This window comes from Bacillus rossius, chromosome 11 (assembly GCF_032445375.1).
Source record: "Bacillus rossius redtenbacheri isolate Brsri chromosome 11, Brsri_v3, whole genome shotgun sequence".
NCBI lineage: Eukaryota > Metazoa > Arthropoda > Insecta > Phasmatodea > Bacillidae > Bacillus > Bacillus rossius.
Genome location: NC_086338.1, coordinates 25058239 through 25077225, shown reverse-complemented (window position 1 = coordinate 25077225; position 18987 = coordinate 25058239). Strand labels below are relative to the sequence as shown.

Here is an 18987-nt window from a genome sequence, read left to right as displayed (position 1 = left end):
CCACACTCCTATCTGACTGCGTTTTTTGCACACTACTGGGTTTACTTTAAATAGGTCAGCACATGCTTCCAAGCCCTGTTTGTTATCAACGATAAGTTAGAATTAATTACACCCAGAGTGGAGGGTTACAAACTCATGCAAAGAAAAACTAAATGTGTTGGGTGACATAAACTTACACTAATTACAAAATAAATATCAAGTATTCCGAAACTGAATCTGAAAGATTAACAGTGTATATTTTCTATGACGTTAATATTTGGTGTAATTGTACATGCATAGGTATAATTATTGGACATAAACTTCGATGTTATAGCAGTAACACCTTTATGACATTAACAAACCACAAGTATATTTATGAATGTTCGTATGAAGTCAGCAATCACGGGCTTCAAGGTTGGCCGGATATCCGATGTCCATTATCCGGCCAAACATAGATTAAGTTTCATCACTAATTAAAACATTATCGTTCATTACTCTTAAAATACTGAAGGTGAGAGTTTCTACCTTTGTAAGATGTACGTATGTATGCATGCAGGACCTACCTGTTGAGCCACTTGCCCGCGGCCAGCACCGAGCTGAAGCTGGGGGCAGCCTCCAGGTAGAAGTGCGTCAGGCGGATGCTGGAGCAGTGGTAGGTGCAGTTGACGAAGCCCAGGCTGGGGATGGAGGGCACAAGCACCAGTGCCTCTGGCTGCTGCGAGTGCCTGCCGGAGGACTTGTCTTCCGACTTCCTGCTCCTGTCGCCCAGCATTTCCTCTATGATGTCCTGTATGCTCTCCCCTGCCCCAGGAGTCCTTTCACTCGTATCCTCCACACACACCATTTCAAACTGTCCGACGGCGCTCCCCAGGGGCCCGTCTTCGCTCTTCACCGGAGACGATGCTGTGTCTGTCCGTTCCGCCTGGTCCGCCTGTTTGGACTTCGGTTTCAGGTTGTTTACAGACGTGTACACCCACCGACAAAGCTTTTCGTTGTGTGTCAAGGGAACGACGGTGCCATTTGATAGTTTCTTATACAGATATACATCTGGTTTTTCTTCTAAATCGTAAGGGCCCACAAAAACTTGTTCACAATATTTTGCACTTCCGTACACTCCAAATTTATACCTCCATTCACATTCATCTCCAAATCCTTTTCGTTGTTTATCACTGAGGTGCAAAGCATAATCTATTTGTTCTTTTCTACATCTTTCAACAAGATCGTACAGTCTGTCATATGGAAACAGACAACTTCCTATTACTGCCTCAGAGAAAGTTTTCTTCATTATGATCATCAACCACCGGAACGGATGAAAGGGTTCCGTCAAAAACTTTTTCTTGAAAGGATCGAAGCCTGCTTTTAGCAAAAAGCACTGCAGCATTGCACAGTCAAAGTGTCGTTTCCAGTACCACTTTGTTTCGTTGACTGATGTCATGGCACCTATAAGTTCATAAGTTGAACCATTACAAACAAATGCTCCAACACTTTTACAATTAACTAATGATTCATCAGTCTCCTTGACAACATTCAGTATGAACTGTGGTACTTTTAAGTTGTATGTCATTTTAACGTCCTTAAGTTTTGCACAGTTTCTGTTTGGTTTCCTATCTGATAATGTAACTAAAACTCTAGTGACTGGAATTTTATCAGTTCTATATAACCAAATGAAAATTTTCCCAGAGGTATAATAATGATGTAATACATGTATAGGGCTCGCATACAAATTCTTACCTGAGTCTGCAAAATTTTCACAGGATAAGCAGTTTAGTAAGTAATTAGTCTTAATAATTTCTTCCTTTATGCTGCTACTGAAATAATAGTCAGTTGTTTCGAGCTTTCGCAATGGTTCATTCCATCTCCTCAGATCACTGGCTTTGAGCTGTGCAATATTACTAATTGATGGAACTTGGAAATGTTCAATTTCCATGTTGTCATTAGCTTTCATTACAACAAGTGATCCTGAAATACTTGACACAAAGGTCTCAGGTATATTTTGGCTTTCAAAATCTTCCACCCTCATAGAACCTACTGATACAATTTTAAGAGGTTCAGGATTATCTTTCATGCTTAATTCATTTTCTTCATTTAAAGTTTTAGTTTTTTTTATGTTGCTTCCAACCACATTTTCTTGTCTATTTGACAACCAGCCATGGACATTACCGTCACCAGATTTACATCCAATTCTTCCATGCGATAAAACTGTGGACATTGCAGTACTCTTCTTGGCAACATTGCGAGATTCTAAATGCGTCTGGTCGTTGGAGTTTGGTTTGTTTTGCTCAGATTCTACCTTCTGCTGAAATTTATTACTGCTTGTTTGACAGGGACACCCGTAATCCTCATGAATCATGCAGTACAATGGTGTTTCCAATGCTCCTGACAGTCTGCTCACAGAAACAGAGCATTCTTTCAGTGTGTAATTTTTGCTAGCAACTGACTGTTTTTGTTTTTTTGTTGGCAAATACGCACCATCATCATCTTTCCCTAGAAAGTTGACAGAATCTTCAAAGCCACTTAAGATTTTAAAATCAGCAGCTAAAAATTCTCTCCCCAGAACTGAATCCTTGTATCTCTCCGGCATCTTGATCTCCCTTTTCCTGCGGCTGCTGCCACCCACGCTCACCACGATCATCTCGTCCTTGGCTTTGATCACCGTCTGCTTGAACTGCTTCTCCACCTTCGCCAGGTGGCGGTTGGACTCATCCTGCAGTCTCATCACCGTGGTGTGAGGAATGATAGAGGGTTTGTCGCCCGCTCCGTTCCTCCTTGTCGGACTGATCGTCTCATTCTGAATCTGACCACACTCGCATTCAAACATGCACTCCACTCTCCCACAATGCTCCGTCAAATTGGAAATGCTGCTTGCCGCAGACAGACTCACACACACGCAGCCCAAGGAACAGAAAGGCTTACCGCATGTATCTTCCGAATCTCCGGTGTTTTCTGCCACCTCACCATTTGTGTCCATTTCAATGAAGTTTACGTCCAATCTCTGTAGCTCACGGACTATTGACACAGATTTCTTCTTTTCCAGTCCTCCCACTGTTTTATCAGTCGGGGAGAGATGAATTTTAGAACTGTCGTATTCTGGGTCCGGAAGTATGATCAGATCTTGAACTTCGTGGTTAACCACACAATTCACCAGCTCTTCGACAACACGTGTAACTTCTCGTGTTGATGGGTCCTCTATTTCACTTTGTTTATTTGCAGACATAGGAACAGCAGCATTACCTGCTAAAGAAGAATCAATGTCTTGTTGAAGTATTAACTTAGAAAGCAACATGCTTTCAAATGGCACTGTGAACTGAACCCGACACTTTTGGGCTTTATGTGGATGACTGGTCACTACAGATGCTGCAAAGTTTGCCCACTGCCAGTCGATTTCCCAAGCATCACCTCGAATCTTGCACAACTGTTTCACTTCAACATCCTGCATTGGTTTGCCCACACAGGTATGCATTACTATAGAACACTGCTTAACTGATGCAAATTGCTCCACAAGTTTTGCCTTCACCATCTTTACTGCTTCTACAAATTTTGACTTTTGTGCAAACTGGGCTACACTTTTTGATGATTTCTGTGGTAATAACCTCGTTTTGCTAAATCTTAAAGGCAAAGATTTTACAAGAATTAAACTTTTTTTCATAAGCTCTTTTTTGTTACTGAACTTAGCTTTCTTATTAATGCTTTCTTTGCGAATCTTTTCACCCATAAATGCCCGTTTTTTAATAACTAAAGACTTTTTCTCTATGGCAGAACGTGAGCTCCAAACTTTCTTAGCATGTGTTAACTTCTTCAGTTTATTACTACTGGCATCAAAATCACCAATTTCTCTGTCACCCTTCGGCACAGAGTTGCCACTGAGAACTTTCCTATCACAATCTACAGATCTAGCTTGTTTTCTTGATTGTACTGCAATGCTATGTTTACATCTCTGCAAAGCCTTAGCAGCAAGGCGATAATGAGTGTGTGAAGAAGAGTCACTGACTTTTGAAGTATTAAAAGCTACACGAGATACATACATATCTGAATCTGTTTTCCTCTTAGAGTGCAAATCACTTGAGTTTTCCACTGTTTTTTGTTTTACTGCAACAGCTTCTGACTCTCTGAAGACAGCTTCTTTAGCAGCAATTGCATTGTCTACTTCAGGTAAAAATTTCAACACAGGAGCTGGATTAGCTGACAAATAGTGGTCTAGATCATGACTAATAAACGGTGCCCTCGGATCTAAGCAAGCTTTACTAGAGACATTTTCACTGCTAACCAACTCTGTATTTCTTAATTCACTTGTGACATCTGACAAACTATGTTTGATAGCAACTGCTGAAGATACATCTGCAATAACTGTGTTTGGTCCATCATTATTGGCTGTTAATTTGTAGCCGTCAAATCCACGATGACTGTTTAACTGCGAAGATTTTTTTCTTTTACTTTCTTTTGTCTTTACCGACAATTCACCAACAGAATGCTGTTTTTCAGGTGTCACGAAAGGATCTAAAATTTTTAAGGGATAGTTACTTTTAGGGAAAGTATTTTTACTATTTTGTGAATACCTACTTATTAACTTTTCGGGTGATTTTTTATTTTCTACGTTATATTTAGTTTTTATAACATTGTTCACAGGTTGCGTGGAAATGACATGATTCTTCTGCATGGATGCATCATGGCTGCCAACCGACCCATCATCATCCTCAGGCACACACATGTCATCATTCTTCAAATGTTCATCAACAGAACTGCCATCAACCTCAAGGTCATCTGAGGAATTGTTTAGACGTCTCACCAAAGCTTCTTGTTCGTTGCGCAAACTCTCAAGTTCATCATTCATCTCAAGGTCCTCCTCATTTATTGAATCCTCATCGCTGTCAATTGCAAATTTTTTGAATCGCCAGCCTTTTATTTTAGTTATATCATCAGTTTTTTTAGGAACAATGAAAGGAAAGGGAGAGAAACTTACTTCCCTTCTATACTCATCCTCACGTTTGGTGAATTCTTCAAGATCAGCTTCAGTTTCAAATGCAAATATCAATTTTCCATCCATGTAGTCCACACATTCCTTGCCAGTGCTAACATTTGGCATCACATACATATAACTGGAATCACTTCTGGCATCTTCGTCCTCAATCTGCCGGACTGCTTCAGAAGGAATGCTGTTTTTCAGTTTACAAGGTGTGCTTTGTATCGAAGCGCTCAACCCACATTGCATATTTAGTACTTTATCTTTTGACATAAAACTTTCTTCTTGTTCTTTTCTAAAGCTATAGCCACTTTTAAGGCATTGATTCATATTACGGTCCAATTCCATGTTTTCTCTTGCACAAACACTAGACAGTAACCTGGGTAGTTTCACCGTACAATTACTAGTTTTCTTCACCGGTTTCTTTTGGCTTTCTTGAAGTTCTTGGAACCACTTTTTCTGTATCTCAGCTTGACTAGTGTTTTTACGAGTTTCAACTCTAGCACTCAAATTGAGTAGCTTCTGCAGTATATCTGAGTTATCAACATGAATTTCTTCAATCTTGCTAGAAATCACCTCCATGGCCGGCAAGTTCTGGAGGGTCTCGTACGCCTTCTCACTCAACTCAATATCCAAAGATCCAAAACCATGAAATTCTTGATCTTCTTCACATAAACTGCTTGCACTGTTGTCTTTGCAATTCTTATCCTTGTTGTTTTTCCTGCGCGTAACAATAATCTCTGGCATCAAGTCCGGCGGGCGAGAGTCCTCATCTGAACAGGACAGGACGCTGTCCTTCAAGTAGTGAACAAGTTCTGGAGGCTTGTTCCCACTATTCCTTCGTTTCCTGTCCTGGCAGGTGTCTACGTGCTGACCTTCATGCTGCCTTTTATGACTCCTCATTTGCTGCTGCATAACGTCTTCCATTGCACTGACCACATTGGCTCACATCATGGTGCCAGGTCCTGGAACAATGAAACAAGCACATGTGATTGTCCGCACAAACTAAATTCACATTACACACGTGTGTTTATTTGTGTTCCATTAAAATAATATTACTTATATTGCTATTTAATGGTGATTATTCACTTTTATTATTGCAATAAACACCTTTAAATAAAGTAAAGGTAGGTATTTAGGTAAAACCGACAAGACATGGACTCAAGAAAGGAAGTAACAACACTGAGAATATATGCGGCAGTACTGGGAAAATTTTTAATCCTGAGGAAGGAAACGTTTGGATTAATGCTGTCCATAGCTGGCCGAAACAACAAGAACAAAGGCAGGATTTTATGTTGCATGATCATGCATAAAAACTGAAAGGTTAAAGGTGACAGAATATTACAGTGACTAATGACTCAGTATTTTCTCGAATGTGACTTCTTTGGAGCCACGGAGGGGAAAGATCCCGAGCACTTGTATAGCGACTGAATGAAGAAAATCTGTGTCTGAGGAGGAATTCAAAGAGCAACCATGTGATTGGGCTACATGTACATGAGTGCCCATGCATTTAAGGGCGTATGTCCCGTTCCAGGTCATGATTTTAGATTTATATTAATCACTGATCAACTTTTAGATTTTTTCAATCGTTTAACTTTCACGAAATGAAAAATATATATAGTTGCATACTTTTTGCATAATTAGCTGCCAAAGTTACATTTTTAACCTTTTTGGGTTGTACAAATAAGGAGAATTTAATTTATTGCAGAACTGAAACTTTTTAGGATTAACTGCAATGCCACTGGCTACTTCAAGAAATGGTTTGCATTTCTTTCAGAAAATATTAATTAATTTTACCTGAAATTTCAAAATTCTCAAAATTTGTATGATCTTGACAGCCAAGAAACATGAAATGAGTTTTTGTGATAGAAATGCAAACAATTTCTTGAAGTAGCCAGTGGCATTGCAGTTAATCCTAAAAAGTTTCAGTTCTGCAATAAATTAAATTCTCCTTATTTGTACAACCCAAAAAGGTTAAAAATGTAACTTTGGCAGCTAATTATGCAAAAAGTATGCAACTATATATATTTTTCATTTCGTGAAAGTTAAACGATTGAAAATGTCTAAAAGTTGATCAGTGATTAATATAAATCTAAAATCATGACCTGGAACGGGACATACGCCCTTAAGCAACAATATTTCTACTTAACTGGCCAACCTACGAGGCAAAGGCAACACTGCGCACCAAGGTTTTTTCCATTGACACTCATTGCCCGCAGCTGAACAAAAGAACTGAGCACGACCTTGCAGTTCATCTTGCAGAACACATATTTCCAGGCTCCACACATCTTGTGGCTGGAAAATATTTTATTCTTTGTTGTATACTTAAAATTTTCAATTGCTTTTTCAATAAATTAACCAGGAAAATATAAACAAATACAACCAATTTTTGGTTCAAGAATGATTAAGCAATTAACAAACACATAAATTTTATAAAACTATGATATGACTGGTTTTAATTGGCTACACTTGAGTGGTATTGGGTACTTCCAGGTGTGACTCAAAAGCAATATATGAATGGTATGTAATTGAGAACATCAATGAAGTGGGAAGGATTTTGAAAAAAATTTTGTTGGCTTCATGTTTTAGCCATCATTACAAAAGTAAATTTTGTGAGTAGGGATGTGTACATTAGGGAAACACACATGGGAATAGTATGTTTTGAGACTTCTGCAGTTTTCATTGTTAATGGAGTGGAAAACAAAGCAAGGAACATGTGAAATCCAATGCAATCCTCATTTCTTCTGAAATTTAATGTCAACTGAAAAAAATCTTCTGAGCTACTGTGCATCACTAGTTACTAATTTTTTCTAAGAACTTCAGCATGCCTGCCTACTTTTTAAAGTTCCTGTCTGTAAAGTGTTTGGAAAATATTAAATTAAGTGTAAACCACACGTGGCAAATTTTGCATAACAAGTAAAATTAAAAACCAATTTTCTTACATAGCTTAACTTAATTTTAGTATTACTGAACGTGGTACACAACCAATTCTGTCTTTAAATATGATGAGTATGTTTATAAATACATATTTTTAATGCAAAAAATAATGCTCACACTTTCTAATAAAAATTAATTTTATGATGATCATACATCAGTACACATAAATGGATGCCAGCTAAAAAAATTCTATGATACAAATTTTCCAAAAATAAAATATTTCTCCATATTCAAACTTCTGCATAACAATTATAAACATGGTACTACATATGTGGATTGCTTTCAAATTTGAGGAATTTTTAAAATAACAGACTGTGAGATTATGTATTCTGTCATTTTCTTGTTGAAAAAACTGAGCAATAGTTCCCACAAGTCAAGTTATCTTGATAAGCTTCTACCATGAGAGAGCCGTATCATACACACATGCCTAAATACCTTTATTGTTTAGTTACAATAAAGTTTTTGAAATTGTAGCACTCTTATCTTTTCTTTTGGCACTTTTTAATATATAATAAATATATTGTTACGACCTAATGTGGGGAGAACTGGGTTCGTAAGGAATAGCCCAAATGATTTTTATTATAATTTCATTAATTATTAAAAATTACATTAATAATAAATAATTTTAAAAAAAGTCCAATCACAAATTAATGGCTTTTAAAAATTTTATTCTGAAGTCACATCAATGTCTGTCAAGTTCCATAGTTCGCAATCTTCACTGGAGCTAGGCTCAACAGTGGTCCGCCCCTTACCCTGCGCCTGTCCACTCACAGTCTCTCACCACTCAGTCGCTGCACCCACGATCCAGTTGAACTCCACAGTGTGCCCCTCTCGAGGGGGTCTCTCACCCTCTTCCCTTCACTCGCGGAACTCTCGCGGCACTTGTCGTGGGACTCACGGCACTCCCACGGAGGCCAGCGTCGCTGCTAAGTACTTGAGGTGCTCTTCTCGAACCGACGAGAGCGACTGTGAAGAGTCGTGTCATTCTGGACCGACCTGACACCCGAAAGTACAGAAGGGTGGCGTCAATTCAGGCCACTCTGCGCTACAGCCCGGGGATTTCCCAAGGCCGCTCAGCGATAGAATACAGAGCCGAGGAAGGGCGTTGCGCGGGGTACAAGGGGGAAGGGGGGTAGCGACGACCCTTGTTATCTGGTCAGGAGAGTGTTGGATGCCTTACGTCAGTGGACCGCACGTGACTCCAGTGGCCGTGCAGGGCCGCCAGCCAGCTCCGAACCTGGCATCGCGGTCTGAACACATCTCCCGCTTGATCCAGAAAAAAATAATTCAAAATAAAAAATACCCCCTTTTCCACCCCCTTTATAGTTAAATATTTAAAAATGGTTAAACATGCCATGAAACTCATTATGTAGGTGATTCTTGCTTATTTTCTTATCTCCTGCTTAATTTGCTTGGGAGATATGATCTGTTATTAAAAAATCAACTGAACCCCATTTCACTACCCTGAAATTGCAAATCATGCTGCACTAGTCACTGCGTAGTTTATTCTAGCTCAGTCACTTACCTCCCCCTGATTTGCTTGGAATTGTGATTATTTATGTAAATATTACCATACACTCTTTACACTACCTTTGGGGTAAAATTTTATAAAAATGTTACAACACGCTATGTAACTACGTATATTATTGGACCTCAGTTTCTTGCTTCTCCCTTAGTTTGCTTCAGAGATATTATTATTATAATAAATGGAATTTACCCCCCCCCCCCACACAAAAATAAAAAAAGAAACCTATGTTAACTTATAATGTATATTCATGCCCAATTTCTTACTCCCCAATTGATTTTCTTTGCATATAATAAATCTACTCTATTTTCACAACTTTAACAAACAAATATTAAATATATATATATATATATAACTATATATGCACATTGCTCATTCTTAGTTTCTAAGCACTAGTTATAGTAAATTCGGAAATATGAATTTCTATTCTGACACCTTTAACACCACATCTAAGTGTAATATGGCAAAATTTTACAAAAGAACATGCAGTTTTGTGTTTATTATTCTTACATGGTATTTTACGTTCTCCTTTAATAGTTTCTGAGATGCCATTAATTATATTGAAATCAAAATTTCTTAAATGGAAAAAACATAACACGTAACTCTACTGTGCAAATGATAAAATGTGTAACTTCTCCCTTACGGATGTTGCAAGTTTCAGTTTTTCTTTCATCTGACTGATTAGAAAATTTAAATCACTTGCATTCCTCTTAATAACTGACTCTTCAGGTAAGTCCATCAGTACTTTCTTCAGACTGCAATTCATCTTCTGGTAGCTTCAAACCTGCTGCTACTTTTGATTTCACATTACTTTTGACTGCAGCTATTTTTCTTTTACCACATACCAATTTTGAATGCTTTTAAAGTCCTTTTAGCTTTAAGGGTGATACATCAAGAGTACTCATGCTTAATTCAAATCTACCTTTTCAAATGGTGTAGTGTCAATAAGGTCTTCCTTCGTAGGTGTAAGCCTATGAGGGTCTGGGCCTTCCTCTTCGTTAGAATTATTCTGTGAATTTTTAAACTCTCATTCTTGAAATAACTTTGTCCTACAGTTGGAACACAGCTTTTGTCCAGGAACAAACACAACACCAGCTTTCCTTTTTGCATATTTGGCCATTTGAATAGATCTAGGTCTTCTGCCACTTTTTATAGACCTTTTGTTTTTGTTTGATGGGTCAAAATTTTTAAAAGCTTTCCCATAATATTTAATGGGTGATGCATAGTGGTTTGAACATACACTTGAATCCTCCCAAGCAAAATTTATTTTTCTTCATCAGGAAGTTCAGCAATATTAAGAATTATCTAGTCTGTGTATGTATTTACATGAAACACAGAATTTATAAACAGACCTACACTACACTTGTATTATAAACTGGTAGCCATTGTAGATTGTGAAAAAAACTGTCTGTTTTACCCACTTCAGTTCAAAAATACAAAGCAAATAACTTATAAAAAATAAGTAAATAAAACCAGTTATATGTCAACAGCCATAGAATAAAATATCCCAGACAACTTGTTGAAGTGCACAAAAAAATAGCAGCTCCTAAGATTCCTACATACAGGACAACCTATGACTGACTATCTTCTTGAGATCACCCTACAGTAAACATTTAGATGATGCAATATATTACATCATCTACTTTTAAGCAATAAGAAACAATATTACGCACACCAATTGAGTTATCAAACATCAATTGAAACATAACTTTTCTTCAAAAATTTTTTCTCCATTTCATTTGTATTTTTCATATATAGGCCTACAGTATATTAAATGTGCATTTCCAACAAGGCTAAATCATTATTTCAAACATTTATGCAATAAAAATTTTACTACATATTTGCTTATACATATACAAATTATTTTGTAAACTTAAAACTGATTTATAATCATCTTAACCACTTATTTTACAAAGAACATGTTTTTGTAAAGAAAGAAGGTAAATATCCACAAATTATATTTCACCATTTTATAGAAAATTTTGTGTTCTTTCTAATGGAACCAAGCCTGAGATTGTAAAGATTAATGTAAAAAAGTTATAATAGGATTACTGAACTGATGTTCACAATTTTTGGTAATTCATTTTTTTACACTTCTAACTTAAAATGCACGTACTTCTGAGCATTTAATTACATTGGTACAGTGATATATATTAAATTAATTACAAAGATATTTGAAATATACGTAAAATTCTGAATAAGTATGGTTAATTTCACAATTCTACATTAATAACTGTTATTACAAATGTAAGTTGAAGTAAGATATGTCACTCGACTTTGGTTGCAGATTAAAAAAATTCCACTTTGAAGAGCTTTAAATTCCATACTAGGGCCAATATTCCAAAAATGAAAAATACAGGTTCTTATAATTGTCTGAATATACCATGTACCAAATTTAATTCAAATCTGAGATGGTGGGATGAACACCCCTAGATGATCTGGCATAGAATGCCCCTAAAATGCTACAGGGGGAAGGGAGGGCCACGGGTGTGCAACCAGATATTTTTCTGTTGCATCACATGCAACGCTTCGCACTGTCGCGCTACTGTGATTCCACAGTATGTGTTCACTCACAAAGACGTTCACTGTTGGCCTGGTGGCGTGGAACTTAAAAACTGAAGACGTCACGTCTCACCAGCCGTACAGTGGACAGCACAACTTATCATTCCCGGAATTATTTAGAAACTCACAGCTTGTTCCCCGTTAGTTCCCGGTCATGTCATATCCTTGCCATTTTCCTAATTTTCACAGTTGATAGACAACCTGAGGTTGAATCATTGGTACTGGTGCATGAATGTGTTTCAAGAGTCCTTACCTTTCATGCTGGTGTGATGGTGGTCACTGCACTGGTCCATGGTCTCACATGAACCCCCAGTCCTGCAACAGTTCAGATCGGCCCTGCTACACTCACAGTTCGTAATCACACTCGCATGCAAATACTATAACCATTTTAATTATTGATATTCATTACTCCATTTGCTTTTAGAGTGAGTGAATACTGAATGAAAGATTTATTTGAGTCAAAATTTATTCTTCCTTTACATAAATGCACAATGGCTACCCAAATTTGTCAAAAACACAGTTCAAAATAAGTTTCTCAGAAATATTATAAATAAAGTTTGTAGTTCAAATATGCAATTTAATGGTCTAAAATGTCGGTGTACAAATTAAATTTGGAAATAAAAAATGATCATCAATGATAAAGTCCCAGTACACAGGTGCACAATGGTACAGACTGCACATGGCCACCTGCTTCTCCACCTAGAAGGAAATGTTAGATAGAGCAATTTTGTTGTATTAATGTAAGTCTGGAAATTGTGTGTTGACAGTTGGCAATATTGTTCTAGCATTTTTTATGTCTTGAGTGTGTGTGAAAAGAAGGCGGCATGTTTTACAACGTGGTTACGATGTCTGAAATAAAACAGTCGTGAGAAGTTTGTAGAAAGCCTTTTATTTCTTCGTTCCAACTTTAACAGGTTATGGGCCCAGTATTGGCTTAAGAAACGATAGCTACAACTATCAGAAACGGAACGCGGTGTCTAAGAGGCTTATAAGAAGTTATCGGTATCGGCACAATGGCGACGCCGTTACAACAGACTGGAAACATAAAGCCGTTTGAAGGGACAGGCTACACCTTCTGGAAACACAGGATCAAGCTAGTACTGGAGCAATCCCGTGTAGTAGAAGTTCTCACACAGAAACCACCTGCAGAAGGTAAAGATTTGGACGTCTTTAAGTTGAACGATGTGAAGGCAAGGAATATCATTACACAGTGTTTGGCAGACAATGTGTTGGAGTCAGTTATGGATAAATCCACAGCCAAGGAAATAATGTATACGTTGGATTCCACCTACATCAAGAAAGGAATAAGCCGACAAGTCGATCTACAGAGAAAACTAAGAACATTTCAGTTTAAGTCAGGAAGCTTGAAAGACTTTATAAATACATTTGAAAATACGGTAAACGAGATTAAAAGCTCGGGTGGTAATGTGTCGGATGCTGAAGTCATGACTCTCCTACTCTCTTCTATGCCGGAAACCTACGACGCTGTGACTCGTGCCATTGACATTGTTTTTAGTAAGAATCCGGAAGATGTTAACTTAAATTATGTGAAGAATGCTCTACTCCAGGAAGAATTCCGTAAAAAGGAAACGGTAAACAGTGAAGAGAAAGTGGTGGCATTTAACTCGAAGAAAAAATTTGGTAGGAACACGCGGAAGGATATGGACACAAATGGTGATAGTTTCAGAAACCAAGGTAAAGTGCCATTCAAATTTAATTGCTACAATTGTGGACGCAAAGGTCATAAGAAAAGTGAGTGTAGATTTACTGGGGGAAAACAAAGCGGTAATTATAAGAGTAACCATAAAGTGCGTGAGAATAAAGGTGAAGTGACTTTTGTGACGGCTAATGAACATGAGCAAAATGTACAGAGTCAGTGTCTCATGTCGGACAGTTCAGGGATCTCTTTCATTGTGGACTCTGGTGCTACTAATCAATTGATAAACAAGAAACACGAAGAGCTATTAAAGGATACACAGGAAGTGAATTTAAACATAGCAGTGGCTAAAAGTAGTACTCATCTCAAAGCACTGAAAAGTGGGACCCTACAACTGGCTACTCATAAAGGTAAGCCTGTCACTATAAAGGACGTTCTGGTATGTGATAACTTAGAATATAACTTGCTGTCAGTTAAAAGAATTGAGGAAAATGGATTTAGAGTACTATTCGAAAATGCAGAAGTAAAAATATTGAATAAGGACTCTGATGTTGTGGTGTCTCCAAGTTTGATTGGCAATCTCTACGTGATCAAATTCAAAATCGATGGGAATGTTGTATTGTTGACCAATAATGCAGATCTTGTGCACAGAAGAATGTCTCATTCATCCTACTTTCCCTCGAAAAGTTTTTGTGAGATTTGTATTAAGGGCAAACAAACAAGGAAAAGCTTCAAAAGCCTACCTCCAGAGAAGAAACCCAGCAGAATTCTTGAAGTTGTTTCTTCAGATGTAATTGGACCAATCTGTCCCCCGACTTATGACTCTAAAAGATACATTGTGACATTCATAGATCATTTTTCCCATTTTTCCATGGTTTATCTGCTCTCTCATAAGTCAGAAGTTCTTGAAAAATTCAGGGAGTATGAGGCAATGGTGTCAGCTAGATTTGAGACCAGAATATCAAGGCTTCGTTGTGACAATGGAGGTGAATATAGCTCTGGGCAGTTTACTGACTTTTGCAAATTGAAGGGTATCCAAGTAGAATATACAGTGCCTAGAAATCCTGAGCTGAATTGTGTGAGTGAACGTTTTAACAGAACATTATTATATTCTGCCAGATGCATGTTATTGGATTCCAAGGTTGAAAAGAAATTTTGGGGAGAATCCATTTATGCAGCAACATACACACTGAACAGAACACCCACATCAACTTTGAAAGAGGGATGTCCTGCAGATATTTGGTACGGCTACAATGATCTGAGCAGGATAAGAGTATTTGGGTCAGTAGCCTATTTCCATGTTCCAAAGGAAGAAGTCAAGGGTAAACTTGACCCGCGATCAAGGCCATTAATAATGATGGGTTACACAAGTAATGGTTATAGATTGTGGGATGAGAGTAAGGGTAGAATCATTACAGCATGTAGTGTTAAATTTAGGGAAGTTCAGGAACCTAACCATGTGATGAGTCAACCCCATGACTATTCTGGACAAAACGATGATGAGGACAACCCAACTTTTGAAGAAGAACCTGAGGATGATTTTTTTGGATTTCCTGAAGAAGATGAAAATTTGATTCACGTCAATGTACCAAGAAAGAGCCATCAAAAAGTAAGACCTCCAGAAAGGTTACAAGATTTTGCCACAAGTTTGATAACTGCATTGTCCACAGGACTCCTACCATCAGAACTACCTAACACATTTCAAGATGCATTGGAATCCGGATGGCAAGCAGCCATAGATGAGGAACTCAACACCCTAAAGAAAAATAATGTGTGGGAATTGGTTCCGGAACCACCAGGAGACAAAATCATTGACTCGAAATGGGTTTTTACGGAAAAGGAGATTTTAGGTGAGAAGATAAAGAAGGCAAGACTTGTTGCAAGAGGATGTTTCCAACAATCAAAGCCTGAAGAAGAAGTTTATACACCAGTTGCTCGCCTGACATCTCTGAGGTGTCTACTCTCCACGGCGGTCCAGAAAGAATGGTGCATCGATCAACTGGATGTTAAGTGTGCATTTTTATATGGTGAGTTACAACCAGAGGATGTTACTGTGAAGATGGAGGACCAAATTGGGAACCTTGTATGTAAGTTGTTGAAATCTCTGTATGGTCTCAAAGAGTCCTCACAATGTTGGTACAATAGGCTGAAAGATGTACTAATATATTTGGGTTTTAAAAGGAATGTTGTAGATCCATGCATCTTTATGCAAGATGATTTGTTTGTCATTGTATATGTGGATGATCTGTTGATTCTTTCTGACAGTAAAGTAAAAATAAGCCATCTCAAAGAGGATTTAAAGAAAGAATTTGAAATGAGGGAGATGCATAACAACACAGGTTTTTTTTAATATTTTGGGTTCGGAAATAATTGTTGAAAGGGGTCTGATCCAAATAAGTCAAAAGAAACTAATTGACAAAATTTTACACAGATTTGATATGCACAATAGTAAAACCTCAAACATCCCCATGGAACCCAAGTTGAATTTAAATCCAGCAGATGAATGTAAAGTAGAACTACCATATAAAGAGTTACTAGGCTCCCTCATGTACGTTATGTTAGGAAGTCGACCAGACATATGTTTTGTCATCACTTATTTTGGAAAGTTTCAAAATTGTTATAATGAGACTCATTTTAGGCATCTAAAGAATGTACTGAGATACATTAACAAAACTAAAGATTACTGTCTTTGTTATTACAGATGTGATAATGATATTATAGAATCCTATGTTGATGCAGATTTTGCTAATGACACTTGTGACCGTAAGAGTATATCTGTTTTTTTTGTTAAGGTTTTTGGTAATAATGTTTCTTGGAGGAGCAAGAAGCAAAATTGTGTGAGCCTCCCTAGCACTGAGGCTGAATATGTTGCCCTTGCAAACTCAGCCAGTGAATGTTTGTATGTTCGAAATCTCATGAGTGATATTCTTCACCTCCCAGAAATGGGTATTGTGATTTATGAAGACAATCAGTCCTGTATCAAAAAGTGCAACACCTTTGAGACCAGGAGATCAAAGCACATTTCTGTAAAGTTCCATTTTGTAAAAGATCTGGTGATGGAGAAGAAAATTTTGAGATTATGCTATGTTGAAACCTCTCAGCAATATGCAGATTGTTTGACCAAAGCTCTACCTCACAGTAAATTATTCAAATGCATTGAGGGGCTAGGTATTGCAAAATTGAGGGAGAGTGTTAGATAGAGCAATTTTGTTATATTAATGTAAGTCTGGAAATTGTGTGTTGACAGTTGGCAATATTGTTCTAAAATTTTTTTATGTCTTGAGTGTGTGTGAAAAGATGGCGGCATGTTTTACAACGTGGTTACGATGTCTGAAATAAAACAGTCGTGAGAAGTTTGTAGAAAGCCTTTCTTTTATTTCTTCGTTCCAACTTTAACAGGAAATGCCTATGCCCAAGTGATCTAAGAACCAATAGAAACACTGTTCTTTACATACATGTCTTCTCAGCCATTCACAGCACTTGAAGGCTTAGTCTTTGAATATTTGGGCCTGCTTTGTAGGAGGGGAAAAAGGATGAATTTTACAATACATAAAAAAATGTCCTCTCCCCACCACTTTCAACAGCTCCCCCCCCCCCCCATGACACCTAGGAGACCTACCTGAGTGTGATTAACAGGGGAGGGAACTTCCCCAAAATATGTAGAATGAAAGGTTACCTCGCAGTTTTGCACACCAGTAGCAGTTAGACTTTTACCTGGGGCCTGTTTCACAATGTTTACAATTTACAAGTTCACAAGTTACATTTTACCAGTGATAGATTTACAAGTACCACTTGCAAACTGTGTTCCACAATCAAATACTTAATACTTGTAATCTTTGGCAAACTTTACTAAACAGCTGATCATAGCATCATCAACATAACCTCAAAGATAAGCACATAGTTATTGCCTAATATGTTACTGGATGCACAAATAAAATATCACCTTATAGCATAATAAATAAAAATTAAAGAAGAAACGGGTGTGTTTATTTGGGCAATATCTTCTATTATTACTAAGCAAAGTAAAGCTGATAAATGGAAGGAAGTACACATTATTGTGCAGTCTGTTGGCTTAATACCACATCAAAGGACTGGACATATACAAGAGATGTACTATGGTCAAATACAAAGAAAAGTACATTAGTGAGTACACATTAAGTATTATTTTATTCTTTAAATTAGGGTACTTGTTACATTTCATATATATATATATATATATATATATATATATATATATATATATATATATATATATATATATATATATATATATATATATATATATATATATATATTACCTAAAGTTACTTTTACAAAACAGGTTAGACTTTTATTTACAATAAAATGTTTAAATATAAATGTGTTCAATTTCTCCAATACCAATAAACAAATTACTTGTGGCTCAATTTTGAATGCTATCATAGAAATATTGAAATTATTTAACTTATTGCAGGTAAAGTTAGAAAATTTGGAAAGAAAAAAAAAGGCTCTGGAGAAGGGAATAAATTGAAGAAAAAGGAAGTTGATCATTTGGTTCTGGATATCATTAGGAAGGAAGTGCCCATTATCAGTGGCTTAGAGGTGTCGGAAACACCTCTAAGAAACTGTTGAAGTAGGATGCAGCTTATCTGTGCAAACACCTGAATCCCGCAAATGAACATGAAATGATTTGGAGATATAGGTGCAGAAGTATTCCAAACGAGGTAAACCATTATGATTTGGTCGGTCAAGTTAATGAATATAGTCATGATTCATAATACAGCACTAACAAATAACAGTTTTTGTTAATAACATCTACATGCAGTAATTTGTAATGCTATCATTTGGTTACTTTTAGCAGGTACAAAACAGCCAAGAAAAGTTGACAAATTGTATCCAACTCAAGAAGGAGAAACTCTAAGTTACTAATAGAACACTTAAAATTAATAAATGAAAAAAAAAACTTGATATTATTAAATTAAAGAATGAAATATCACCACCTACATTGTTGTTGGTGAGAACTTAACTCAGATGTTGGTGATTCAAGAAACAAACAGTGGGACTGTGTGAAAGTACAGTGCATGGTTGTGTGAGCAATGCCACTTACTGATATATGAAAATGATAGTTCAGTGATTGTTTGTGATAATACACATTAATATAAATGTAGAAACCATTATTGTGACAATAGATTTTTTAGTTCCTGACCATTATTTCAATGATTAGGTAAAAGAGCACTGTGATATTTCACATAATTATCAGGAAATGGACCCATTTGAATGGTTGGTTAGGTTAAGTTAAGTTAGCTACATTAAAAATACTGTAAAAATGTGAGTATGGTTGGTTCAGTTAGGGTAGCTACATTTTAAAGACTGTAAAACCATGTTAAAGGT

The 18987-nt window shown here is 36.9% G+C and overlaps 1 protein-coding gene across 6 annotated transcripts in view; it reads right to left on the bottom strand.

Moving 5' to 3' along the window:
• LOC134536701 (uncharacterized) overlaps nucleotides 1-18987 on the bottom strand; it is a 55750-nt gene that overhangs the window by 23776 nt on the left and 12987 nt on the right. For 4 of the 6 annotated variants that reach the window (XM_063376564.1, XM_063376568.1, XM_063376570.1 and 1 more), the window contains 2 exons: nucleotides 12214-12275; nucleotides 543-5901 (listed from right to left, as the gene is read on the bottom strand). In XM_063376564.1, the coding sequence (XP_063232634.1) occupies nucleotides 543-5863 (5321 nt within the window). In that variant the 5' untranslated portion in view covers nucleotides 5864-5901; nucleotides 12214-12275. Of the gene's footprint in view, nucleotides 1-542; nucleotides 5902-8654; nucleotides 8870-12213; nucleotides 12276-18987 lie in introns of all 6 variants that reach the window. The other 2 variants (XM_063376567.1, XM_063376566.1) reach the window with 1 other exon arrangement.